The 27,837-nt window shown below is 38.1% G+C and overlaps 3 protein-coding genes across 7 annotated transcripts in view; 1 reads left to right on the plus strand and 2 right to left on the minus strand.

The window, feature by feature from the left end:
• Window positions 1-8,990, plus strand: part of LOC124378573 (adhesion G protein-coupled receptor E5) — a 16,356-nt gene extending 7,366 nt beyond the window's left edge. Inside the window, exons 4-19 of the mRNA XM_046838302.1 lie at window positions 911-1,048; window positions 1,178-1,188; window positions 1,831-1,962; window positions 3,612-3,741; window positions 3,860-3,897; window positions 3,995-4,096; window positions 5,064-5,217; window positions 5,329-5,445; window positions 5,529-5,725; window positions 5,826-6,002; window positions 6,091-6,285; window positions 6,426-6,643; window positions 6,757-6,915; window positions 7,027-7,198; window positions 7,506-7,601; window positions 7,715-8,990. Coding sequence (XP_046694258.1) covers window positions 911-1,048; window positions 1,178-1,188; window positions 1,831-1,962; window positions 3,612-3,741; window positions 3,860-3,897; window positions 3,995-4,096; window positions 5,064-5,217; window positions 5,329-5,445; window positions 5,529-5,725; window positions 5,826-6,002; window positions 6,091-6,285; window positions 6,426-6,643; window positions 6,757-6,915; window positions 7,027-7,198; window positions 7,506-7,601; window positions 7,715-7,759 — 2,081 coding nt within the window. The 3' untranslated portion in view covers window positions 7,760-8,990. The remainder of the gene's footprint in view (window positions 1-910; window positions 1,049-1,177; window positions 1,189-1,830; window positions 1,963-3,611; window positions 3,742-3,859; window positions 3,898-3,994; window positions 4,097-5,063; window positions 5,218-5,328; window positions 5,446-5,528; window positions 5,726-5,825; window positions 6,003-6,090; window positions 6,286-6,425; window positions 6,644-6,756; window positions 6,916-7,026; window positions 7,199-7,505; window positions 7,602-7,714) is intronic.
• A 3,499-nt stretch (window positions 8,991-12,489) lies between these two features.
• Window positions 12,490-18,256, minus strand: LOC124378503 (E3 ubiquitin-protein ligase TRIM35-like). 2 transcript variants are annotated; one of them, XM_046838195.1, is made up of 6 exons: window positions 17,790-18,256; window positions 17,078-17,173; window positions 16,763-16,987; window positions 16,659-16,681; window positions 14,970-15,088; window positions 12,490-14,102 (listed from the first exon to the last, which is right to left on the minus strand). In XM_046838195.1, the coding sequence occupies exons 1-6, from the start codon at window positions 18,189-18,191 to the stop codon at window positions 13,651-13,653; spliced, it is 1,317 nt and encodes a 438-aa protein (XP_046694151.1). In that variant the 5' UTR covers window positions 18,192-18,256; the 3' UTR covers window positions 12,490-13,650. The 2 variants fall into 2 exon arrangements, with proteins under 2 accessions (XP_046694151.1, XP_046694150.1); XM_046838194.1 differs by having other exon boundaries at window positions 12,491-14,102; window positions 16,763-16,993.
• A 2,758-nt stretch (window positions 18,257-21,014) lies between these two features.
• Window positions 21,015-27,410, minus strand: LOC124378504 (CMRF35-like molecule 8). 4 transcript variants are annotated; one of them, XM_046838200.1, is made up of 7 exons: window positions 27,231-27,410; window positions 26,730-27,038; window positions 26,041-26,373; window positions 25,778-25,831; window positions 24,443-24,559; window positions 24,262-24,302; window positions 21,015-22,053 (listed from the first exon to the last, which is right to left on the minus strand). In XM_046838200.1, exons 1-7 carry the CDS (start codon window positions 27,274-27,276, stop codon window positions 21,883-21,885), a joined length of 1,071 nt encoding a protein of 356 aa, XP_046694156.1. In that variant the 5' UTR covers window positions 27,277-27,410; the 3' UTR covers window positions 21,015-21,882. The 4 variants fall into 4 exon arrangements, with proteins under 4 accessions (XP_046694156.1, XP_046694155.1, XP_046694154.1 ...); XM_046838199.1 differs by having other exon boundaries at window positions 24,443-24,562; XM_046838198.1 differs by having other exon boundaries at window positions 25,778-25,834.
• Window positions 27,411-27,837: the final 427 nt, after the last annotated feature.

Genomic DNA, 27,837 nt, shown 5'->3' on the forward strand with positions numbered 1-27,837 from the left:
TACACCATGTGACATTCACCATCTCACAGTCTCAACACCTCACCATCTCACAGTCTCAACATCTCACCATCTCACAGTCTCAACACCTCACCATCTCACAGTCTCAACACCTCGCCATCTCACAGTCTCAACACATCGCCATCTCACAGTCTCAACACCTCACCATCTCACAGTCTCAACACCTCACCATCTCACTGTTTCACCACCACACCATCTCAGAGTCCCAACACCTCACCATCTCACAGTCTCAACACCTCACCATCTCACTGTTTCACCACCACACCATCTCACAGTCTCAAAACCTCACCATCTCACAGTCTCAACACCTCACCATCTCACTGTTTCACCACCACACCATCTCACAGTCTCAACACCTCACCATCTCACAGTCTCAACACCTCACCATCTCACTGTTTCACCACCACACCATCTCACAGTCTCAAAACCTCGCCATCTCACAGTCTCAACACCTCACCATCTCACTGTCTCAACACCACACCATCTCACAGTCTCAACACCTCACCATCGCACAGTCTCAACACCTCACAGTCTCAACACCTTGCCATCGCACAGTCTCAACACCTCGCCATCTCACAGTCTTAACACCTCACCATCTCACTGTCTCAACACCTCACAGTCTCAACACCTCGCCGTCTCACAGTCTTAACACCTCACCATCTCACTGTCTCAACACCTCACAGTCTCAACACTTCGCCATCTTACAGTCTTAACACCTCACCATCTCACAGTCTTAACACCTCGTGTTTCACATCTCAACATCTCACCATCTAACTATCTCACAGTTTCACCTCCTTACTGTCTCACAATCTCAACATCTCACCACCTCACCTCATCATTTTACCACCTCACCATCTGCACTGTGGTCTAACCCCTCCTTTTTTCCCCTCAGATGTAAACGAGTGCATACTGAGTAGTCCAGGACCATGTCCCAAGAATGCAGTGTGTAAAAACTCAATTGGTTCTTACCGATGTGTGTGTTTACCCGGGTTTCAGGACAAACAAGTAGGATCTACATACACCTGTGCAGGTGAGAAGCTGCTTTATAAACATTCATGACCTTCAATAACATAAATGGTAACTTATATACGTATAAACACGCACACTGATCAGGTATAACATGATGAACAGTGATTATCTCCATCATGGCACCTGTTAGTGAGGCAGCAGGTGAACCTGTTGTTCTCTGTAAAAGGCCACAAAAACACAATCATGTAGTAAATAATAGAAGAAAAATCCTCATTTATTTTTCATGTGGTTGTGAATAAATAAACACATAGACTCCAAACTATAGGACTTTCTCATCTGGTCATAATCGGGTTTATGTATATTACAGTTTTTCAAATGACAAAAGCCAAATATTTTTTATGATTTTTTAAAATCTTTCTCGCGTAACCCTAACCCTTTCTTTGTGTAACTTTTTTTCTGTTTTTTGAAAGAAATAAATTTTTTCAGAAATATATTAATATTTTGAATATATTTTGTGTATTTTGTCCTCAAATGTATGCAAATTCGTTTTATAATATTTTTTAACGACATATTAATTTATTAATGACTTTAATTAAAGTTTAAAGAACTGACAGCTAACCAACCACATCTGACTTGCACGCTCACACCAGCTCCCCCAACACTAACCCCAATACTAATAACCCAATAATCCACTCATAAACACCTGCTGTGTGTGTGTGTGTGTGTGTGTGTGTGTGTGTGTGTGTGTGTGTGTGTATGTGCTTATGCTTTTGTGTGTGTGTGTGTGTGTGTGTGTGTGTGTGTGTGTGTGTGTGTGTGTGTGTGTGTGTGTCTCCACTGCAGACATTGATGAGTGTATGTCAGCGCACCCCACGTGTGGAAAGCATGGTGAGTGCAGAAACACACTGGGCACATTTACCTGCTCGTGTCCTATGGGGTTCCGTAATGAAGGCGAAAGCCAGACCCCTTGTGAAGGTGAGGCCGTTAGGATCTCTCACTGTCACACAGCGCTGAATTTGCTTCCATGCTTAGCCATGCTAACAACTTCAGAATAACCATCCGTCCATGACACACATCAGAGTTTTGGCCAGAACTAGACACACTGGAGGCTGTCAGAACCACCAGACTCTAAACCAAAAGCTCTCAGCATTAATATTTAATAACCTTAAGTACTGCGACCCAAACAAAAACTCTAAGCACCAAGCCCCACACTCATACACAATCTCTTAAAATACAAATCTGAACGACATACTGAACTCTGAGACAATACCAAAACATTGAGCACCAAAACACAGACCAAGACGATAACCAGACAATAACCATAATCAAGATCTATGCTCTGAGATCCACCAGGACCACACTCATACTTTTAAAATAGTGAATAAGACAAGACTCTGAACTGCAAAACCCCGACCAAGAACATGGACTCTGAACATGGAAACCTAAAACCTGGATCAGAGAGTAAACCGAACCCTGAATATGAGACACCTGGTTAATACCAGAACACTAAGCATTATTTCCCAGACCATGCATTTTAGCATTTAGAAGAAAAATCAAGAACAGTGAGGTCCTGTCCTGAACCAAGGCTTTGTGAAGTGCTGAGATCCAGAACAAGTCTCTTAACTCTGATTATTAAAGAACACACCGAGGACTGAGGCCCAGATGTTAGTAGATATTAGATGCATTTATTTGTCACATGTACATGATGGTAGAGTGAAATTCTTCTAGCTAATTAGGGTCTGAGCACAGTGTCAGCCATGATACAGCACCCCTGGAGCAGAGAGAGTTTAGGGGCTTGAACCCTCAACCTTCCAATGAGTGACCCAGAGCCTTAACCATCGAGCTACCACTTTTCTGTACTAAGGTGCAAACCCCTAGCACTGAAACTAATAAATGCTAACAAAGACCAGGCTCCAGTCTCTAACAAGTCCTATTTAGACACCTGCTGGAGATTCTCTGAGCAGTTCCAGTTTGAGACCTTTTGAGATAATAATTATGAGATACTAAGACTCACACTGATACCAGGAGCCTCACAGCCAAGACCCAAGTAAACACTAACCATTAAGAAGACACTAAATAATGGGCCCAGATCCAGAGCTACACAATGACAATGAAACCACACACCAGAATCCTCATCAATCAGCACCAAGATCTTGAGATTGACCTCTAGAACAGTTACATTTACAGCATTTGGCAGATGTCCATGTCCAAAGTGACTTACAGTTATCTCAGTCATACAGCTGAGCAATCAAGTAGTTACGGGCCTCACTTTAGGGCTCAGCTATGGCAGCTTGGTGGTTGTGGGATTTGAAACCATGACCTTCTGATCAGAAGTCGAACATCTTATCCACTGAGCAAACCACCTAGAACAACACTCTTAGCACTGGGACCCTGAAGTCACAACGATCCACTCACCCATGGCCAAGAACAAGACAGAGACTAAACGGACTGCATCCCAGATGGCAAAATTACTGTCAATAAAATACACACACACACACACACACACACACACACACACACACACACACACACACACACACACCAACCTGAGGCTCTTTTCATTACCCACATTCACCGTGCAGAAAGCAGCAGCCTGTTCTCACCTAGACTGCTTTGTGTCTTAGACATTGATGAATGCGATGGAGAAGAACATGTGTGGTAAATCTGGCACGTGTACCAACAGCGAGGGGAGTTTCTTCTGCCAGTGTGACCATGGTTACAGTAACTATGGAAACAATCAGACGAAATGCACAGGTGACAGAGTGTGTAACTCTTCAACAAAGCTTTAAAGTTGTAGCTCAGTCTTATGTATCTAACACTCTGTGTGTGTGTGTGTGTGTGTGTGTGTGTGTGTGTGTGTGTGTGTGTGTAGAGTTGGACTGTAATAAACTCAACAGAACATCTAAAAAGGTGAATATAAACCTGACTATGGACCAACTACACATTATATAAATAACAGTAAAACTGTAGAATGGGTTGTAAGTTGTGGTCTGTCGCCTGACTGCAGGGGGTCACAGGGATGAGCAATTTGCTGCATCTGTTCACGACGAGTTGTGAGTTGATAAGTGGTTCATCGCGGGAACAACGCTCAGGAGAAACATTACTGCAGGTGCGAACACACACAATCACACAAACACTGTTTATGTTCTTTTGATCCCATTACGATTCCAACCTGTGTAGGATTTCAGTAGGAACCCCATCCTTGGTGTGATCCTCATCACAGTCCAGTCCAAACTGTATATGAGAGGATTACAGGCTCCAGAACCACATGGGTATATGTTATCTGCTGTTAGAGCATTAGAGAGTCTCTGTGTGACATCACATTTGAAGTGAACCAGACCAATGTGTGGCATGATTAGATGGTACAAACTGTTGGATGCCATTACTGAAAACTCAAACCCAGATGTGATGTCACCAGAGGTCTTAAACTCACAATTTGTATTATCTTGTGGCCCAGTTTGTTCTCAAGGTCCAAGCACACCTACGATGTCAGTAATTGGTCTGTCCAATGTAAGAGATTTTAAAGTGTCCAAAGCCACAAATTAAATCATTAGATGGTCCAAAATCTTTGTGTGAAGTCATTAGAAGGTATAAATCATTGTGTAGCATCATTAGAAACACCAAACCTATAAGTGACATCATTAGAAGGCCAAAACCTTTGTGTGACATCAAGGTCCAAACCCAACTATGATAACAACCAAGGGTTCTTCACCCTTTTTGTGACATTATCAAAGGTCCTAAAATTGCAAGTCTGATTATCTGATGGTCCAACCTCATTTATAGCATTTGTAGCAAGATCCAAATTCATCTCCATATGAGGCCATGAAATGTTTTCCAAACCCATGTGTGATGTCATCAGAGAAACTAAACTCGTGTGTGGCATTAGTACATGGTCCAAACAAACTAAGCCTGAGTGTCACTTTTGATCACAATTTGATGGGACTACATTCACATCAGGTTCACACACACACACACACACACACACACACACACACACACACACACACACACACACAGTTACCAAAGTAACCAAACATCAGCAGGAGTGTAATCCTGGTCTGTGTGTGGTTTCTCAGAGCCTGCTGAATGTGACAGGAGGAGTGTTATCAGGTGGGAACATGAACTCCAGCTCCACTCTGAGTGTGTTTTTCGAAGCAGTGGAGAACACAGTGAGACTCATCGCACCTCAGCTCAACAAAGACACTAAGAGGATGTACAGTGAAGACACTGGTAACCCCCCCACACACACACACACAGACACACACACCATGATTTAAACCATTTAAGATGTTTTCAGAAAATTATCCAGATATAACACACTTTTCTGTTGCTGATTTTTAGAGGCGTGGCTTATAGTCAAAAAGGATCTGACTCCACCCACTGGACCAGTCACACTGGACACAGAAAATGTGCAGCTCGAAATGAGCTGGGAAACAGCAGTGGGAGCCAATTACCCTGGTACACACACACACACACACACACACACACACACACCTATAATCAGCTTCTATGTATTAATTATCAGTCGTTGTGTTGTTCAGGTTTTGCCTTTGTGGCATTGGTGAATTATAAATCTCTGAACTCCACCAACGTGTCGTCTCCGGTGAACCTGGGCGCAGAAACAAGGCACAAAAACACCACCTACCACCTCAACTCTGAAGTGGTGACGGCACTCGTCGGGAACACAGACACACACTCTCTGCCCGAGCCCGTCACGCTAACCTTCAGACACAAGAATGTAAAGATAACACACTTTTACACAATACACACGTGAGATGTGAAGAACAATTTCCTGAACAAAGAGAATGAGATGAACCATTGATTCCCCTCATCTGTAGGAGAGAGAAGTTTCCAAGGGCCTGAACTACAGCTGTGTGTATTGGGATGACGCCCAGGCTGGAGGGGCGTGGTCAGGGCAGGGGTGCGTGAAGGCCACGTTTAACTCCACCCACGGCGTGTGCACCTGGAATCACCTCAGCAGCTTTGCTGTCCTCATGGCCCTCTATCCCATAGAGGTATGTTCTAACCTGCAGGTTTCACTGGACTGGGATCCTGAAGAACTTTTCATAACGAGATTAATTTCGTTCTCACTTTTTCCTCTAGGATACGTTTGAGTTGGTGTGGATCACGCGGGTCGGCCTCACCCTCTCCATCATCTGCTTGTTTATTTGTATCCTGACCTTCTGGTTCTGTCGCTCTATCCAGGGAACTCGAACAACAATACACCTCCACTTGTGTGTGTGCCTCTTCATTGCCAACATTATCTTCCTCTTCTTCATATCCAGCACACAGAACAAGGTTTGTGTGTGTGTGTGTGTATGTGTGTGGGTGTGGGTGTGTGTGTGTGTGTGTGTGTGTGTGAGTGTGAGAGAGAAAAAGGGAAACAATATAACCCATCTGAGAAGGTTTTAAAGATCGTATGCTTCTCTGTTGTGAAGGTGGGTTGTGCTACGATCGCAGCGCTGCTCCACTTCTTCTACCTGGCTGCATTCTGCTTCATGCTGCTGGAGGGAGTGCAGCTCTATCGCATGGTGGTTCTGGTCTTCAACACCACGCTACACCCGCTCCAGCTGTATGCTGTGGGATACGGCATTCCCCTCGCCATCGTCATCATATCCGCCCTCTCATTCCCGTCTGGCTACGGCACCGATCGCCAGTGAGTGTGTTTCTGTGTGTTACAAATAAATGTTTGTTATAATAAAATGTGTGTTAACTGTGTGTGTGTGTGTGTGTGTGTGTGTGTGTGTGTGTGTGTGTGTGTGTGCACAGTTGCTGGCTCTCTTTGGAACAAGACTTCATCTGGAGTTTCTTTGCACCGGTCTGCATCATCATCCTCCTCAACAGTTTCTTCTTTGTCATAACCGTCTGGAAACTCGTGCAAAAATTCTCCAGTCTCAACCCAGACCTCTCCAAACTAAAACGACTCAGGTGTGTGTGTGTGTGTGTGTGTGTGTGTGTGTGTGTGTGTGTGTGTGTGCGGTACAGTAGATTCATATAAAAATTCTGATTCTTTTCCCACTCCCCCCTTTTCCTCTTGCAGGGGTTTGTCATGACGGCTGTAGCTCAGCTGTGTGTGTTGGGAGGGATGTGGGTGTTTGGTTGTTTCCTGTTTCAGGAGGAGGGGACGCTGGTGATGGCGTACCTCTTCACTCTGCTTAACAGCCTGCAGGGGGCGCTCATCTTCATCATGCACTGCCTCATGAGCAAATCGGTGAGGCGCATTCATGCTGACTTATTTATTCGTATTTTACTGCATGTGTTTATTAGTGTTTACAAATACACACATTTTAAACGTAACATAAATGAACCTAATTTCAAGCCCACTAAACTTCAACCTCAGTAACGCTAGCCTCAGCTTCAGCAAACCTCAAACTTAATAACCACACTAACTTCAACCTTAGTAATCCTGTAACCTCAACCTCAGTAACTATATCCTTAAACTTAACCTCAGCAATAATCATCAACCTTCTGACCTGAACTTGAACCTCAGTAACCAGTCCTCTGTTTGCTCCTGTCAGGTGAGAGAAGAATATAAGAAACTTTGTGGCAGAGCGTACACATCAGAGAAGAAGAGACATTCCGAATACAGCACCAATCAGTCCAGCAACAGTCGGGTATGTGTCCTGCTGCGTCAGGAATATTTAGGTTTTTTTTTAGTCTTAATAAGAGCAATATTTTCTCAAAACCTTTCCACAAAGCCACAATAATCACATTTGATCTTTTCCAGCGGCCACTCAGGAGTCTTCAAAGCACAGGAGAATCTCAGATATGAAGTCATTTCAGGCTGCATCCGAGTTTTCTACAACCGGAGGACTGTCGGGACACGGAACAACCCTCCTCATCTTTTCAGCCAATGGGAGCTAATCGACTTCCTTTTTTTTTCTCCATCTAGCCAATAAGAATTGACTGCAGAACTGCTTTTATTTAGGGAATGAAGCCAGGAGTGCTGATTTCCACTCGGTGAACTGTAATGGCCACTAGTTTCACATGCAAGCGATATTAAGAGAGATGTTTTAGGGGTCTATTTTGGTCAGTCGTCAAAAAAAAGGAAATGCGACGCATGCTTATCACGGTCAGAGCAAGTAAGTTAAGCTATTGGAGGATGACCACCTCTGAGCCAATCAGGATGGAGGGAGTAAACTATTTATACATGATGATGCGTTCCTACCTGTCCTACTTTTATGCTTTATCTGTGGTTTAAATCACAAAAGGTACTTTAGAGTCCAGCTATTAAAGGATATATATTTATTTAAAAAAGTAAAAAAAATAAAATATTCTGAAATTCACTCTAAAGTTTTGTTTAAACCCGCTAGCTGTTCTGCTAGCTAGCTCAGATCGAGGACTCGCAGCTGCTGGGAAAACGTTCTGATCTGAAACATTATTATAAAATCCTGCAGCTTCTAATGATTTCTAAAGGGAGTGTTTTACCGTAAAGCCGTTTCTGATGAGCACAATCCAGTGCAGATCTTCTCACAAGCCTCACTTTAAAAAAGAAGTCGTATTTTTGAGTAGTATTACAGGTGCAGTTTGGTCCAGCTGGAGTTCGATGCTGAGACATGGACAGAACATTTTAGTATAATATGTATGTCAATTGTACGTTTTTTAAAATGATTTAATAGTTGAAATAAACCTGGTTTGTGACGGGGGACTCGGACCCTGTCTGCGCAACCATTTTTTATACAATTTTATTTTTTTTTTTTTTCCAGAGAGCACTTTTATTCTTATGTCTTGATCTTTGTTGATCGTTTCACCTCTTATGAATGTTCTGTGTAATTTACTATATATTTACATAGTTTTTTATGTTTTTTTTATCCTCTGAATTGTTTTTTTATTTACGTTTTTTACGTTTTTTTTGTATTGTTTTTCCTGCTTTGTTGCACCATCGTGTTAAATATAAATATATTTGTTTTGCGGTTGCACTCTTTAATAAGCTCAGGGTGAGACATGCCCCTGATCTGGTACTGATGTCTTCTCCAGCCTTAATAAAAACACACTTTAATGGACTTTGCTTTTTTTTTTCCCTCCTTAAGTTTTCTTAAAAGGGTGTGTTTGTGTGTTTCAACCACTGGAGGAGGCTGGTCTGGGTGTGTCAGAGCAGTAAAGTGGTTATTAATAGAATCGCTCTAGGATGTATAGTTGCAACATTGGGACTGCAGAATAGCTGCAATGCAATAACTGCTAATTTTGATATTTATTTCTGTTTCTAGTTACACGCCACAGCAATCTTTAATACAACCCGAACTCAGGAAATGTTTTTTAAATTTGAATAAAATAAAAACTAAAAGACTTTCAAGTTACATGAGCTGATATTTTATTCACAATAGAACATAAAGAACATAACAAATATTTAAACTGAGAAATTTTACACTTTTATGCACAAAATGAGCTCATTTGAAAAATGAAAAAGCCAGAGATTTGAAAATATTTAGCTGGAAGAACATCTAGCAACTAATCAGGTTAATTGACATCAGGTCTTTAACACGATTCCCTATAAAAGGGACGTCTTGGAGAGGCAGAGTCTCTCAGAAATAAAGATGGGCAGAGGTTCTTCAATCTGTGAACGAGTGCATAAAAAAAATTGTGGAATACTTTAAAATCAACGTTCCTCAAAGTCAAATTGCAAAGGCTTTGCAAATCTCATCATCTACAGTACAAAACATTATGTAAAGATTGAGAGAGACTGGGGAAATCTCGTAAGGGACGAGGCCAAAGACATTTGTTGGATGCATGATTGTGTCATTGATGTTATTAAATGGGCTCAGGAATACTTTGAGAAAACACTGTCGGTAAACACTATCTGCCGTGCCATCTGCAGATGTCAACTAAAGTTCTATCATGCAAAAATATGCATTTAGATAAAGAGGTATAGCAGGAGAATGAGGTCAATATGAAAGCAGTAGATCAGGGGTGTCCAGATTTTTTCCACGATGGGTCGGCGTGGGTGCAGGTTTTAATTCCGCCTGAACAAGTCCACATCAAATTCTACCTGTTTAAATGAAATGATTTTTATTTTAAATGACTACCAGGTGTGGCCCTTGATTGGCTGTAATCAAAACCTGCACCCACACCTGCGCTTTATAGAAAAAATTGAACACTCCTGGTGTAAAGCATTAAAGATTGTGGATCACTCTGAGCTCCTTCACAGACGTTTACATTTTCTATCTCAGTGGATGAAAAGATCGTCTAGTTTTAAACACGTTTCAATAAACAGTTTGTGTGATACTGACATTTTTGACTTTTTTTCTCTTTTATTATTGAGTTATATAAACTCAAGAGTTACAAGAGTTAAACAAACTAAATCCATATAAAAAAGTTTATTATTAATATGATTAATAGTCTCCAGCGCCCCTTGCAGGATACAGAGCAAAACAGAGTGTGTGTGTGAGAGAGAGAGAGAGAGAGAGAGAGAGAGAGAGAGAGAGAGAGAGAACGTTAACTGTTGCATATTTATACACTCTACATTAAAAAACATTGGGACGCCTGACTTTTCTTCCCCAGACTGGTAACACAAACTTGGAGGCACACAACTGTATCTTTGGATGTGGGAGTAAAACATTTTCTCTTCACTTGAACTAGGAGATCCAAACCTGTTCCAGCATGATACTGCCCCTGTGCATAAAGCCAGGTCCATGGAGATATGCTTTAGATGGTTTGGAGTGGAAGATCTCCTGCAACTCAATAATATGAATTAATGTGAACACTTACTGAACCCAGGAACCTTCTCACCTACATCAGTACCTGACAATGTTGACTGTTTTAAAACGACTTCATTACAAGGTTTTCTTCAAAACGCTGGATTATGAAAACACTCCAAACACTGTACACCATTCTCTTCTTTTATTGTGCAGAACATACAGCAACAACATTTCATGAAAACAATTTTATTATTAATTAATAAAATATGATGTGTGTGAAGCTAAAATAAAGTATTTTCACCATGTGGTTCCTGTACTTATGAAACTCTCCAGAGAACTTCCTGTCCACTGTTTATTGTGTTTTTCCCGTATCAGTGAATAAACATCATCTGATTTACTTTTGGTTTTTGGGATTTTATTTTACAGAAAGATAAGAAACTTTACTGGAATAATGAGATTTAAAAATCGTATAGCTTTTGTTTGTACAGATTTTGTAGCTCAGTGAAACATGCTGTAGGTTGGGCTACAAATTCAGTGCAGGGTTGCCAGGTTGTGTGTTTAACACCAGAAGTCAGAAATTCAGAACATATGTAACTACTGTAGTTTCACTAGAAAACATCCCATCCCTGTACTTGAGTAAGTGCAGTATATTTTATATATATAAAAGATATAACAAATCTGAATATTCAAAATAATAAAACAAGCCAAAGGGGGAATGGACAGAAATGATGGCACCCTAACCCTAATATTGTTGCACAGCGTTTAGAAGCAAACAAGCAATTTCTAGAACACTTTTCACGATCACACAGCTTCAGCTGCCTCAGGCTAGAATGGTGCCTTCTCCAGACTGAATGCTTCAACTCCTTCCATAAATGTTGGATAGGATTCAGATCAGGGCTCATAGAAGGCCACTTGAGGATAGTCCAGTGTTTTGTTGTGTGTGTTTTAAGTCCTGTTGGAGAATCCCTGATCTGTGACTGAGATGGAACGTTCTGACACTGGGCAGAAGATTTCGCTCCTCAATGGTCCTGAGATTTCATTGGGATTTCCCTGCAGATTCAAGGTTTCCTACACCAGGTTCAGCAAAGCAGCCACTGAACTTCACATAATCCAGCCTCCTTTGTGTTTTACAGAATCTATCATTTTCATGCTTTCGGCTTTGTACACATTTATGCATCGCACTTTGAGTTTTTTAAAAAATAAAATTATATTAAACTTGAAAACAAACACAATGTCAGAGGTATAAAAAAATTGATAAAGAAAGAAAGAAAAATAAATTTAAACAGAGTTAGCGCAGTGTCACTGTGGCTGCTCGCTCTGTACCGGAAATACGATTTTGTATTGCACATGCACGAAAACGCTAAAGAATCCATAGCACAGGCGTAAACCAGGAAGTGGCTAGCGGCTAATGCTAGCATTATGGATTCTTTAGTGTTTTGTGTTCAGCTTCAAGAATTTTATTGAAACAAGAAAATTCTGACAATTTCACATGTGAGAAGGAGAATGAATGAAGAAGAGAATGAATGAAGAATGGAAGGAGTGAAGATATTTGTTAAAGCATGCTGAAATAAGAACAGTTAAGTAGATCATATCTTTGGAAAATTAAATATTTTATGTAAAACACACACACACACACACACACACACACACACACACACACACACACACACACACACACACACACATTTGTTACCCAATTGAGTTCTAACAAATGTAAAATAATAAATTTTTCCATTTATTTAATCAATATAATGTGTCAATTTAATTAATTATTCAATTGAATCAATATAATTACAAATATTTTGCATTAATTAGATTTATTATTATTATTTTATTTTGATTAAATATAATACAATATATTTTTTTTTTAACCAAGCAGACATTTGATTTAAAATTGTTTTAAAAATGTCAAATGTTGATCACAAATGTTAATAATAATAATAAACTGCATTAATTACAAACGATAAGCAAATTTTATGTTCTTTCCCCAACTGAATATGAACCGAGGTACAAACTGAACTGTGAATTTTGTATAACGTTACACGCCTAGTGAACATACAGCTGATGAGTCACGCCAAAAGTTCCATCTATCTGAAAGACATTCTCCAAGACACATTGCGGCTCCTCAATATTTCAATAAAACATCAATATAATCAAATTTTTTATAGACTTTATAACCAAAGTTTATGGACACATGAGCACAAGGTTTCTATGTGCTTCCTTTTTCAACATCTCATTCCACATTTGCTGTCACAGTAGAATAACCTCCATTCCTCTGGAGAAGATGTTCCACCAGATTTGTGGATTTGTGTGCAGAATTATTAAGCTACAAGGGTGTTAGTAAAGTGAGGTACTGATGTAGGTGAGGTGGGGAGGCCTGGGGTGCAGTCAGTGTTCACATTTATCCCAAAAGTGTCCAATAGGTTTGGAGTTCTACTGCAGATCTTCCACTCCCACCCATGTAAAGCAGATCTTTTTGAACTTTGTGTCATGCTGGAACAGGTTTAAGTCTCCTAGTTCAAAAGAAGGGATAGATTTCATGCTACCAAGGCAGGTGTCCCAATACTTTTGGCAACATTTTGCACTTTTTTTCTGCATTTCTTTTTCCAACGGGTTTGTCCACAACTCCAGTAAAGCTCCTGCTTTTACATTCCTACCTGAGTAAAATTGCTGATTTCTCACTTCTGAATGTAAAAATAAATAAAAGTAATGATCTGTTTAAATGGAAGTAACTCTGCTCGGGTGGTCAGCGCTCTGTGAGATGATTACGACAGTGTGAGAAAGCTTGTAGAGATGATGAGGGGAGAAATGTAGGATAATCACACACCTTCACCACTATTAGTAAATAAATATTACAATAATGATTACAAATGAAATAAAGCCCTGAGAACTTGTTCCTTTTCTACAACCAAAGCCTAGAAATAATCTGAATAAAAACAAACCAGTGATGCCATCAAACATATAGAAAGGAAAGAAGAGCAAAGACAGTGGAAGTCACACCTGGACCTTTACCTGGATGGTAAGATCTTCATTGGGATTTTGCTGAGTGGAAAAAAGCAGGGTATAATTTCTCATCAGATACGTACATGCATGTTTTGATTGTGACATTAGTGTCCGGATCACTGAAAATCACGTGGCGTTTTGTCATGTCCAGAAAAACACACACTTTCATAATCTTAGGTGCGACTGGATTCCAAGAACATTTACTGTTTATATAATATATAATCGCTAAGTAATCAGAAAGACTTTTTTTTTTTTTAGTTGACTCTGTAACAACTCCAAGAGCCCACATCTCACAGCCGCCCACTTCCACCTGCCAGGTGTGCACTCCTGAACTGAACCCTCCTGAACCCAGGATGTAGCAGGAGCTGATTTTTATGGGAGAGTTTTGCAAAGCCAGGCCTGTACATGAAACACTTGTCAAATCTGAAGAAACCTCCAGGTTAGGGGTTTTGGTATATGGGTCGAGAATTACCGGATCTGAAAGAAAAAGACCAAAACAAAGAAACAAAAAAAACAAGAACTTGTTATAGAGTATTATATTTATTAAAATCACAGGTATATAATATCTCAATTTTATTATATATTGTTTTAAAGTTGGTCATTGCTACACAGCCTACAAGTCCAGTAGTAGTTTCTTTATCAGACTGTTTAATTCCTGCTCAAATTACATAATTAAATATGAAAAAATAACATTTATTGTAGAGGTTTGTACATATTTGATATGATCTTGAGGTGTAATACACATTTACAACTTTGAGACATGTACAGGAAAAGTTCAGTATTAAATAGTGTTTCTAAAACAGAGCCCATGTTCCCGGGTTTTCAAACATTTGCGATATTCAGCATGAACTAAAAACCAAAGTATGTCCAGTTTAGGATACATGTAGGAGTGCAAGAGTACACGTGTACATTTTGGTACAGGGATTTAGGTACCGAATGCAATCCTTTTTACATACTGAACATCAATTTAATTGTGCTTATTTAATCGATTACTACATTTGTTGCCAGGTATTTCGAATATAATCGACAATAATGGCTGTATGTTGAGTTATTTTCAGAGGACAGTAAATCTGTACTGTATACAATCAGCTCCAAACCTACTGAACACCTTTGGGATGAATGCAAACACTGACTGCACCCCACTGACTTTACTAACACCCTTGTAGCTTAATAAATCTCCACAAATCTCCACAAGCACACTTTAAATCTAGTGGAACTTCTTCCCAGAAAAGTGGAGGTTACTATAGCAGCAAATGGAGACAAAGTGTGAAATGGGATGTTTAAAAAAAAAGTAAATACCAATCTTACACTTAGCTTTATAGTTTTATATTTGTGATTACTTACAGTAAGAACAGAGGGGCTTCATCTTCTCCCATACCATGTATTTTAGATTCCCCATGTGTTTAGCCATGTCAATCCCAGAATCTAAAACAAGCTTTGTATCTGGCACTGTGATCTCAACTCTGAAACATACATACAGACAAAGACAGAAAAAGACACACATGAATGGTAAAATAGATGTAGTTGTACAACCCAAATTCTAAAACAGTTGGGACACTGTGTAAAAAAACCTCATTTTATTTATGATAAAACATAGAAATCATTTCAACTGTTTAAACTGAGAAAATGTACCATTATTTTCTTTAATTAATGGCAGCAACGTTTCTCAGAAAAAGTTGGGGACAGGGCCATGTTTACCACGGTGTAGGAGGAAACAGAAAACACACTGGTGTGAGGGATGAAGGTGGAACATCAGCACGCTGAGTAAAATCTTGTGTAAATGGTGTAGTTTAATAAAGTGATTTTTACTCACTCTTGTGGTTTTCAGCGAATGTTTACGATTTTGTACACCAATGTATATTTTTCTCCTTTTTATTTTTTAATGATACCTGTTAGCTTCCTGCGTTTCTTTGTTCAATTCTCTTTTATAGCATTTGTCTGCTACATCAGTAATGTAGATGTGATTTACTGCGACTTTCCACCTTCAAATGTTTGTTTTCAATGTTTCTATGTTTAATTTATGCATATAATTTAATTACTATACAAAATTAAATTAATTATGTATTCTAGATCTTCATAAACTGAACTGTCTATATTTCTTTTAACAAAAATTGTCAAAACATTGTTGTATTATTTCATATTGAATTTTTTGAAGAATGGTTGCCAAATTGCCCTCTGCAAACCAGTGTGAGTGAATGTGTTTAAAGGTGAAATGCCTCATACACTCATTAACAAGCATAGCTTAGCTTAGCATAGCTACTAAAAGCTTTATAATGTCTAAATTAAAGATAATTAAGCTCAATGTGACTTTTGCATTATTTTTTAAAAGTTTTATACATAAATATCCTGTATTTGGGATTTATAAAGTTATAATGAGCAAAACATTTCATTCAAATAATAATAATTTGATTAATCAATTAACCGAATAAAAGAATCGCCCCATTAATCGATTATCAAAATAGTTGTTAGTTCCACTACAAAAAATATGTAGAGGTGAAATGCTGTTCATAGAAAATCCTTAAAGGAGGACAGTACAGTGGAACCTCGGAGCTCGCGAGGGTTAGGGACCAAGACGTGTCGCGAGTTCCGAATTTTCACGACCTTTTGATACGCCCCTTCCAACCCAATAAAAACCCAAAGAACACTATACGAAATCGATTTACATGAGTAAATAACACTATTTCACTCCATACATAAAAAACGTAGTTTTAAAGCATTTTTGTAGACAATTCTAATGAGATAAACCTTGATTAGAAATGTTAAAACAAGCGTTTTGAGCAGCTCGCGGTTGCTCACGAGCCGATCTGAATGAGAGTCGCCGGTCGGAATGAAAGTCGCGAGCATGCGAGGTCGCGAGCGCTGAGGCCGCGAGCTCCGAGGTTCCACTGTATACAGTTTAATAAATAAATAAATAAATAGTAACCAAAACCTAATATATAACCAAATATATCCCCTGCAGTTTGGGACAGAAATGAACACACAGAGAGATGCTGAATCCCCTCCAGCACTGATGTATAAAATTGAAATATTTACCTTTTTTCTATCTCTCCAAATTTCTGAAAAAGAAACCAGATTGTATGAATACCTTTGCTTTTTCTACACAGAACACGTGTGTACACAGCAGATAAAATGCTTACGTGTAAGAAAAGACTCTCGTCACGTCCCATGTCATCCTGAATGCTTTTGATCCGTTCTGATATAGAAGTCTCCGATCTGTTAACTTCAGCAATCTTCTCCATGATCCTCTGTCTCTTTGTGTTCTGTTCGCTTCTCAGAGCAGATAACCGAGCGTTCTCCTCTACTCTGAGGAACTCAGAAATCTTCACAAACTCCGCCTTTATCTGCGCCTCTGTCTGCTGGCCCTGCAGCTACGAGACAGGACAAGTCCCTGTTTTTCTCCACCTAATGCCATATTATTCTAATCCTTATTAGATTTATTTATTACACAATACCTGGAGTTTTGTAGCTGTAGTGGAAAAGGTAGACCTTTTGGAATTCAAGGATTGCAGCTTGCTCTCGAGTTCCTGCAAAGGCTTCTGAAGTTTATTCTGGAAATAAATGTATTTTTTTACACATAAAATGTAAAATACTTCAGAAGAAGAAAAGGTTGTATAATATACACTATATAGCCAAAATGATTGGGGCTCCTCAACCTCCCAGGTGTAACTGTTAGCACAAAGTTGGACACAATTGACTAGGATGTCTTTAGATGATGCAAGCACACTCCAAAATCTAGTGGAACATCTTCCCAGAAGAGTGGAGCTTATTATAACAGCAAATGGGCATTAAATGTGGAACAGGGTGTAAAATAATTAAATAAAAACACAATCTTATGCTCAGGTGTCCACAAAATATTGGCTATATAACGTACATGTAAATGATTGAATGTTCAACCCTGATCAATTATTTCTCCAGATTTATTCCCCTTCTGTGTTATAAAAAGCTCCTCCATTCCTCTACAGGTTTTGGATGTGGCCACGAGGATCAGTGTGCATATATTTACAAGAGCATTAGTGAGAACAGGTTTCACCACAGAGTCCGGAAATAGAGGATGTGGGTGTAATACTCTTAGTTGCACATAGAAATGTGGCAAATTTGACAGAATTTGATTAATGTAACATTTCATACTAAGATTTGTAATAAAAATCGTGTGGTCAAATCTACCTTGTGTTCATCAGCTGCTTTCTCAATCGTGCAAAAGTTGTGTTTTTTATGTTCCTCAGTCACACATTTTAAACACACCAACTTCTGATCATCCGTACAGAAGAGCTCATGTTTTAAGCCGTGGACATCACAGAACACTCCTTGATTTTGTGCTGAAGTCCTGCGTCTCTTCTCCATTATGACACAATCACATGCACCCTTAAGAGCCAGGTTTTTTACCAGAGTGCCTTTAATAGTAGTTCTGCAGTTTGGACACTCCTTCACCAGCTTTGAGGTCCAGTTTCTCTCAAGACACTCCCTGCAGAAACTGTGACTGCAGGGCAGAACCACCGGATCCCTAAAGATATCAATGCAGATGGAGCATATGAGGTTTTCCTCCAGGTTACCGTGAGAAGATGCCATGGCTGATTCTATTGTTGCTTTGCTCTTTCATATATTTCCGCTCGTCTCGTCTCGTCTAGTCTCTGACAAGCTTCCAGAGAAATGAAAGTGAAAGTGTTTAAGGATTGTTTTGGGCTTGAATGAATCGGACTGAAACCTAAACAACAGGCTGATGAATCAAACACTGGGCTGTTATAAGTACTAAATAAGGTGACTTTGTAGGCATCAAACCATTCCTGTTCCTCATACTATTTCTGAACTTTTTTATGCAATGCAGAATTTGGAGCATGAATTAGGTTGGTGGAAAAAAAAACAAAAAAAAAACACTGCCATTAAGGAATAGTGATATACAGTGTTGTGCTCGTTACTATAAAATAGTAACTAGTTACAGTTACTCGTTACTTCATTCAAAAAGTAACAGTTACTTTGTTGATTACTTACACCAAAATGTATTGTGTTATTGTTAAAAGTAACTTTTTAGTTACTTTTTTAAAGAACCTTCTTTAATGTTCTCATTAATGCCCTTTTATGCGTTATGGTCTACAAACACAAAACTGACAAACACAAAGTCATTTTAAACACTATTTTTTTTAAGTCAGAGCAGCACAAACTGAATATATCACAAGGATTTCTGAAATAAAGAACAAAACAAGCTGAATAATATATTCACAATCAAAAACTGAACACGTTACAAAAGTAAATTAAAAGAAAATAAAAGAAAAAGAGAGACTTGCCAGAGTTTTAACTGACATCCCATTATGTTATTACTCGTAATTGAACAGCTGGGAGATCTATAAGCAGGCAATAGATACACTATATTACCAAATGTTTTAGTATGTGCTTTTTGAGCATCACATTCCACATTTAGTCCCAGTTTTCTTTAATATTTTCCTTCTGGGAAGATGTTCCACTAGAATTTGCCAGGGTTCGCATTCATCTAGAAGGTGTTTAATATGTTTGAGATCAGAGATCTATAGCAGGACATCTTCCACATAGATGGATGGATGAATGGATGGATTTCAGCAGTACCATCGACAAACTAATAAACCAAATAAGACGTAACCAAGGAAATTACCCTTTCCTTTACTCCAACAACAGTCAATTATAATCATTGGCATCAATGATCAAAGCTACACATAGGTCAAAAACAATCAAGGAGACAAAACTCTCTGTGCTATGATGAAGCCTAAATGCATTTTATAAGTGTTATTCCTATGTATGAGCATAACTGCTGCACTAAAACCTTTTCAAAGATTTTGGATATAAATTGCCTTTTTTTATCTGTACACTTTAAGCTGTTAGCTTTAAAGATGTAGGGACTTAATTTAAACTAGTTTCTAGGTCTCTTCAGGAGAAGTAAAACATTCTAGTGGAGGAGAGTTTTATTGTCTACCTGGTTATTTATTAAAAACTCATTTCAAGTTTCCCACAGTGCTAACACAAGACAAAATCGAACAAATTAAAACAAATGTTACTGAACTATCACTGACCAACTAAAATGAATGTGGTGAATGTGTAGAACAGTGAAATGGTGCACTGGATATGCTTGAGATTGCTTTTTTGGAATAATAACAGCAATCCCAGCTCTACTCCTTCCTCCTTAAATCAAAATCAATCCAACAGAGAGACTGCATGAATCAAAATTCAATTCAATACATTTTTATTTGTAGAGCGCTTTTAACAATGAACATTGTCTCAGAGTAGCTTTGCACAGATAAAGTGGTTATAAAGTTGCATAAAAGAATTCATAAGTTTAGTGCCTATAAGTTTGTTCATTATAATTTAAAAGTATATCCCTAAAACTCTGCCATGTTCTCTTCAGATCAACAACTATCTCTTGTTTGTAATCCATATTCATGGTATAAATGTTGGCTCAGCACCAGTCCATTAGCCACTGCACTTCCTCCTCTCTGATGATAAGGTGCACGGTGGATGACAAGGTCATGTAATCAGCGAACTTGATGATGAGGCTCAAGCAGCGTAAATAGCAGGGGACTGAGCACACGGCCCAGCAGGCTCAGCGCTGATCAGCTGATCAGTCAGATGTTGAGGAATGATGGTGGTGAAGGCAGAGTTCAAGTCTATAAGCAGTTAGTGTCTAGAGGTCGACCGATATGGGTTTTTCTCTGGACGATGCTGATATTTAGAAATCAGGGCAGCCGGTGAGTGATACGATGCTGATTTTTCTTTTTTTCTACCTTCATCGAATTAAATCTCACAGTTAATTAATGTCACGATACAGAAAATTGTTTAAATAAAGCATTTATTCCCTCTCCAAATATTATTGTAATTTTTTTCTCCAAATGTAGCATCATATTTAACCAATAAAATAAATAAGGCTAGATTAAGAGTGACGTATAAGAATTTAAATTAAAGAAGTGAAAAGTAAACCCTTTGATTTATCAGACCAGGTCACATTCTTCCATTGCTCCATGATTCAGCTCTGGTGCTCATGTGTCTATTGTAGGAGCTTTTGGTGGTACACAGGGTCAGCATGGACACTCTTACCACTCTGCATCTCTATACTGAGAATCCATGATGCTGTCACCTGTTTACCTTGGAGCACATGGATACTGTAGGTACCTAACACTTAATACTGGGAAAAAAACATAACCTGCTTTGGAAAAGCTTTGAAAGAGCGATCAAGTCAAAACAACTTTCAGCCTTATACTTGTCCATTTTTCCTGCACTTTTCACTGGCTACCTAATATACTGCCTCATAAGTCTACCTATTTAATTTTTCTCATTTTTAAATCTAATTAGTTAAACAAAATACACTCTGTCAATACTATAATAATAATAATAATTATAATAATAATAATAATAATAAACATTCTACCTAGTTGCAATACACATTTTTAAAAGAAAAGCAGACTTTTTTAAACAAAGCAAAAATGTATTCTAATGTTGAAATTACACATTTAAGTAGCCAGAAGGTTTTATACACAATAATGTTTAGCTATCAAAATGTACAGAACTCAGCAGGATATTTTATTATGGTCAGGAAAATCCACAGTCATTATTGGCTAGAAGTTTAGGAGAACAGGCCTGGAGTTACTGACAGTGACAGTGACCAGTCATCATACATAAAAGTTGTTCAGCTGTTTTGTGTTGTAGCAGCAGCTGGAGAAAGTACAGTGGCTTGGTGAAAACACATGGTAGTCTTTAATGTTCAGGGATGGTAGCTCTTTCTGGTAGCAAAAAGCTAGTTGGCATATGAACATTAGGGGGGAAAGCTCCTGGTTGTTTTATATACTGTGAAACTGCCTTAGCATTGGGCCTGAAAATCACTGACCTGCAACTGATTACTGTTAAAACAACAAAAAAAAAGCATGAAGAATTTTCCATACACTACATTGCTGATTAGTAAAGCAGATACAGTATGTTTTGACAACTATTGCTCGAGTTGACAGATTATTATATAGTTGATTATAACACAATATAAAGTTTCTATTTATTCATTAAAACAATTTATTTCTTCATTTTGTTGTAGTAAAAAGTTTATAGTATATAAGTGAATGATTTTAGTTTGACATTCAAGTGAGTTTTAGCACAACAGATCTGTTGGTATTGGGAGTGAGGTTTAGGTAGTCTGAATCTTCTTTGGTGTTGAAGTCTTTACCCTGGTTCATGTAGCTTGGCGGACTTTAGTAGAATGAATCTGATTGGTGTTGAAGATACCTGGGTCTTATGTCCAGTAAATTTAATCTAATTAGTTGATGTTGCCATCTAAACTCTGGTAAACAGAATCTAATTGGTTTGTGTTAGTGTCTAAACTCTGGTACACTGAATCAAATTGGTTGGTGTTGGTATTTAGGTTTTGGTAGACCAGCTGCATTCTGATGTTCTGAATCTGAGGTGTCTCATTTTCATAATCAGAAGTCTGAAAAAAAAAATATATAAAAACAGGTCATAAAAAATCATTTTGCAATAAAAATAAAAGTATGCAGTTGTATTTGGATGTAAAACCATTGGACATATATAGTGTCTAATAATGAATTAGTCACATATTTGTATCATGGTACAAGCTCAAAAAAATATTTCAGTCTAAAGAAGTTTGGAGTCTGATTAAATGGTGTGGTAATTTTTTAATGTAAAATATAGATAAATAGTATAAATCAATTTTGCGTTTATGTTTTACATAGAGTATAGTGCTATAAATAAAACATTGTTCAACATCTTGTTGTTCTTCTAAAATAATTATTGATATTTTAATGTTGGTGTCACAAATGAGACATTCTCTTGGGTCTCTTTGTCTTTGGAGATTAAACTGCAATATATTTAACTTTTTGGTATATACAGTGGGTACGGAAAGTATTCAGACCCCCTTAAATTTTTACTCTTTGTTATACTGCAGCCATTTGCTAAAATCATTTGAGTTAATTTCTTTTCCTTAGTAATGTACACATAGCACCCCATATTGACAGAAAAACACAGAATTGTTAACATTGTTGCAGATTTATTAAAAAAGAAAAACTGAAATATCACATGGTCCTAAATATTCAGACCCTTTGCTGTGACACTCATATATTTAACTCAGGTGCTGTCCATTTCTTCTGATCATTCTTGAGATGGTTCCACACCTCTATTTGAGTCCAGCTGTGTTTGATTATACTGATTGGACTTGATTAGGAAAGTCACACACCTGTCTATATAAGACCTTACAGATCACAATGCATGTCAGAGCAAATGAGAATCATCATGAGGTCAAAGGAACTGCCTGAAGAGCTCAGAGAAAGAATTGTGGTAAGGCACAGATCTGGCCAAAGTTACAAGGTTTGCTGCTGGCTTGGCTTAAAATAGGGGCTGGGACCGACATCATGTCTAGCGCTGTGACAATTTCGGAATGCCGTGGTAAATTCCAGTGCTGACATTCTCCGAATGGGGCAGTCAGCTTCAGGGTGTTTAGCTAGGACCACAGGTTCTGAGCATCCGTGGGGTCCATTGTTGGCTAGATTATTCTGTCACAAATGGTGACCTATAGGACCCAAATGCAGGACGCAACAGGGGTAAGGTGAAAGCTATCTTTAATAGGGCGAGTTAGCAGAGTAACAAAAGTAAAAGCACATTCCAAAAATACAGTCCTTAATCTGAGACCAGGCAGCCAGAGCAATGCAAAAGTTTTAAAAACAGAAATCAAAAACAGTAAAAAAAATTGGACAAACAGAGCAACAAAGGGTAGAGCAGAAATACAAACAAAAAAACAAGTCCAAGTCCAAACCAGTGCAGAGGCAGAGCAGTGCTGGGGTCAGGGTCAGGATCAGGCTCAGGAACAGGAACAGGAGTAGGGAACAAGAATTAGAACAAGCAGGATGACAAGATCACTCTCAGGGACCTAGGAAGCCAGTGAGATAATCTGACAGGCAGTAAAAGTGTTTCTGTCCTTAAATACCGGGTGGCACAGAAAAAACGGCAAGATGGATGCCGAATCGGAAGTGTGCCCCACTATAACGGAAATCCCTGACTCACTGAGCACAATCTTGAGGTAACTATTGACAATCAATAGTCATTTTCCACTAATGTTGCAAATCTGATATGCTCATGTTGATTTCCACTTCCTATAGCCCCTGCATCAGATTTAAAACACGGACGCTCATGTGCACAGCCCAAAATGGACCAGCACCAATAAACCTTTAAGCTTCTATCATACCCTGTACCACACAACATTCCATCCTTTATTATTGCTCAGATGATCCCACCTTCACTCACAAGGAAGGAAGAATGCAAGGAACCAGGAAGAGCTGAATCAAGGCTTTTCTAGATTGATCTTCTTTAAAATCTTCTAGATAGAAATCTAGATATTGGAATGAACACCCCCTAGATGTATGTACAGCTGAGTCACTAGCAGTCCTCAAATGACAACTAATGACTTACCTCCTTTTGAAGTAATTAAATTAGAATTTAGGGGAATCAAATCTTTTCTGTTCTTACTATATTACATCGCCTACAGAGTTTATAAATGATTTATGTAAATGTTCATCTTGATGTTTTAAATGAGCAAATTAAGAGAAATGGAAACAGTTGTAAATATCTATATGGTTGCATGAGACTTTTTATCCTTATTCAGTGCTGCAGATGAATATTCACTTACCATGTTATTAGCTTCTGATCGCTGGTTCATTGCGGCAGAACCTGCAAAAAGTAAGAAAAAAAATCAGACAAACAGGAAGATTTCAACATGAAACCTTTGTCAGTGAAGTGTGTGTGTGTGTGTGTGTGTGTGTGTGTGTGTGTGTGTGGGCTGGTATTTTGTGTTTCTAAGGAAATAGTACCTTGTATCATGTTTCTTCTAATCTTGAAGATTAGTAAAAAGCCTCCCACCAGCAGCAGGGCCACACAGACACACACAGTGGTGGAGATGATGATGGTGATGGTAGCAATTGAGAAACCTGCTGATGACATTTGATTTCAACATTCATCTTAAAACAACTTCATCTTCACATCATAAACATATGCTGAATCATTGATGTGTAAATAATGTGTTAATATTTCATGACTTTTTAAAACACACAAGCTAAACTGCAGTATATCCTGCTATATCCTTTATATCCTATTTTTAAAGCTCATTTAAATGTGACATTTAAATCATTAGTAGTCACAGGATGAATCACTTTGTACAGAGCAGAGCAGAAAATTGTGAAATACATGGCAGATGCAAGTGCCATAAATGCTAAACCAGAGAAGTCATGTGATGTGCAAAAAAACCTGACTGGCAAAAAAAAAAAAAAAAAGCATTGGATAAAAGAAAGTCAGCAATGAGACACCAATCATAAAATATTAGGCTTGTTGAGTCACAAAAAATATTAATATACACTGATTTTGTGAATAGAGTGTTTGTGTGAGAGTAATTGCCAGTAGCTTGGAGACTGTGTGAGATCTGAGAGTTGGAGTTTGCGGGCGCCATCTTTCAGGAACCGATGACATTAAGAAGAAACTATTACTAGAAAGAAAGTAATTTTTTAAATATTTGCATAGTAACAGTCAAACAAATAACAGTCACATTTTTTTATTATTGTTTTTTTAAGGATCCAGAGGTGACCATGTGATGATATGAGGAGGAGAGCCTGTAAGGAACCAGATTCATCTGGATGGTGAATTATTTACACTTTTATTGCAACAAATAAAATAACTAACAAACAAACAGATAAAAGGCTCAGAAGGTGACTTTGATCAATATTTGAAATCTGCTTTTCACCCATTATAGTGTAAAGTGGATTTCCTCATAGTGATGCACTTTTTCAGCAGGACGTTTCTTTCAGCAAAACCTTTATTCTAGTCTAAATGAAATTTATCACTTAATCAAATTCCATCTCAAATCCATATCTAGTTACAGACTAAATACAGTGTTGTGTTTTGTGCTTCTTCTGTTGATGAGCATCATAAAGATTTCATATATTAAAGAAAAGACAAAAAAGTCCTTATATTATTATTATTATTATTATTATTATTATTATTATTATTATTATTATTCAGATTCTGTCTATCTCAAACATAATGCCTGAACTTCCTAGCAATAATAAACCAGTTGTTGGTGTCTTCATGTCTGGACCTGATTTGCCCTCCCATGATGAAAACAGACCACAAATATATTTATTGGAAAGTCTTACCAGGTTCAGGTGTGTCTGATGGAACATCTGGATTTTTGGTTGTGAATTGCGCTGCTTCTGGTCATGTGCATCATTCATATGATTATGAATATTAATGAAAAGATAAGTCATAATTAAAATAAGTGATAATGATATGGGGAACTAAAACCACTGGTTCCCAGTATTGTTCCTTCAAATAGACTCTAATTTACAGAGCTGCTGTTTCAATCATCTCAATATCTCCATTGATAGTAAATGATAAATGATGGTAAAAAATTTCTCACCAGTAGTTTGGAGATGTATTGTTGTGAAGAGCGAGTGAGAAATGATCTCAGTCTCATCCTTAACAACTGCACAGAAATAAACTCCTCCATCGTCTTCTCTCACATCATTAATGTTCACACTGAACACTTTATTCCTCACGTCATCAGAAATGGAGAATCTGTCGTCCTGATGTGGGTCTGTTTCACTGGTGCTGATTATTTCAGTTAAAGAGCGATTGTTCTGTTTGTAGAAAGACTTTATATTTCTTTCAAACTCTTCTGGATAGGAGCAGCTGATCGTCACATTCTGTCCCAAAGAACCTGCTACTGATTTCATCTCACTGCAACACGGGTCTGTCAATCACACAAACTGAATTAGTGTAGAATTATTTATACCTCAGCTTTTATATCACAAATTCAGCTTTTATCTACTTTAAATGTAGGTGTGTGTGTTTTATCTGCACAAAGAGAAAATCAACATCACTATGATTCTGATGAAGGAACAAAATAAATAAAATAAAATAAACAGCATCTGAAAAGTTTTACACTTCACCTGATTTTATATTTATAAATGTCCAGGAAAAATCTCGACATAAAATGATTTACTAGTCATCATAGATCAGCTGAACACAACGGTTTTATACTGAATTATATTAAATATATTTTAACACTAAAATATATAAAATATCAAGCAGTTAAAGATTTCTCACCACGGTTCAGTTTCAGGTTAATGTCCTGATTCCACACACTGTGTTCTCCAACCTGATACAGTCCAGTATCCTCTACCCTCAGGGTTCTGATTATCAGTGTAAGACTTTGATCAGAGAAAATCAGAGTAAATTTGCCCTTATGACCATCTCTGATCAACTCTGTGCCCCGAGCTTCTATTATCCTTTCACACTGATGGCCTGGTTTTAATTTGCAAAAATACACAGTAGATCTCCAATTTATTTTGTGTTTGAAGTCAATTATGACGTGACCTCCTGGGAAACCAGTCACATCCAAACAGTACACTGGACCTGCCAATCAAAATAAAATCATTTCAGTCATTTTTCTGATAATAATAATAATAATAATAATAATAATAATAATAATAATAATAAATTGTCACTACTACATTTCAGCACTAACACACAGTAACTGCAGCACAACATCCTGAAGGTTCCTCCTGCTCCACTCTGTAGTTTCTTATGTAAAGTAGAATAACTGACCTGAGATCAGGTAGAAGGTGGTGATTAGGAGGAGCTGGATCTTCATTCTGTACTGACATAAAAGCTTCACTGGTGTTCACAATCACTTCATTCTGCCATCAAACAACGTCTGTGGGAATTTAAGTATGAAGAATGTGTTTCTGTGTAGTTTCTACATCTCTCTACCACCAGTTAGGGTTTGATCATTTCCTCCTTTTACTCAGAATCCTCCCACTGTTAATGTTGCATCACCATCATCTCTTAACTGATCAATTACGTTATGAAAAATAATCAAACCCTGAAAAAAAATTTAAAACCTCTTCTTCCCAACCATTGCTTCCCCCCCCTCTCTCTCTCTCTTCCTTTCTCTAATGAATTTAATAAAAACAGAAAGTGAAATATATAAATATGGCTGGTGGTAAGAATCTGTGTGTGCTGTGTGGCACCAGTGTGAGTTTATCATCAGAACAGAAAAAAGACATTTTATTTTTGTAGGTATTTGATCATCGATGTTGAAAGCAGGTTTTTAGACAGGAATAACTGACACTGATCCAAAACAGGAAATGACCAAACAGACAGACGTGTGTTTCCTCACCAGTCAAATACCACAGAAATATCAGCAACTGTT

This window comes from Silurus meridionalis, chromosome 24, assembly GCF_014805685.1.
Source record: "Silurus meridionalis isolate SWU-2019-XX chromosome 24, ASM1480568v1, whole genome shotgun sequence".
Taxonomy (NCBI): Eukaryota; Metazoa; Chordata; class Actinopteri; order Siluriformes; family Siluridae; genus Silurus; species Silurus meridionalis.

What these genes read in the sequence shown, in the direction of transcription:
- LOC124378504 (XM_046838197.1), bottom strand. Translation starts at nt 27,276, where the DNA reads ATGAAGATCCAGCTCCTCCTAATCACCACCTTCTACCTGATCTCAG. An exon ending in CACCTTCTACCTGATCTCAG is followed by an intron (nt 27,039 to 27,230) that starts GTCAGTTATTCT and finishes TTTGATTGGCAG; the next exon opens with GTCCAGTGTACTGTTTGGAT. An exon ending in GATCAGAAGCTAATAACATG is followed by an intron (nt 22,054 to 24,261) that starts GTAAGTGAATAT and finishes TTTTTTTTTCAG; the next exon opens with ACTTCTGATTATGAAAATGA.
- LOC124378503 (XM_046838194.1), bottom strand. Translation starts at nt 18,191, where the DNA reads ATGGCATCTTCTCACGGTAACCTGGAGGAAAACCTCATATGCTCCATC. An exon ending in AAGCAGCTGATGAACACAAG is followed by an intron (nt 17,174 to 17,789) that starts GTAGATTTGACC and finishes ATTTATTTCCAG; the next exon opens with AATAAACTTCAGAAGCCTTT. An exon ending in ACGAGAGTCTTTTCTTACAC is followed by an intron (nt 16,682 to 16,762) that starts GTAAGCATTTTA and finishes TTTCTTTTTCAG; the next exon opens with AAATTTGGAGAGATAGAAAA.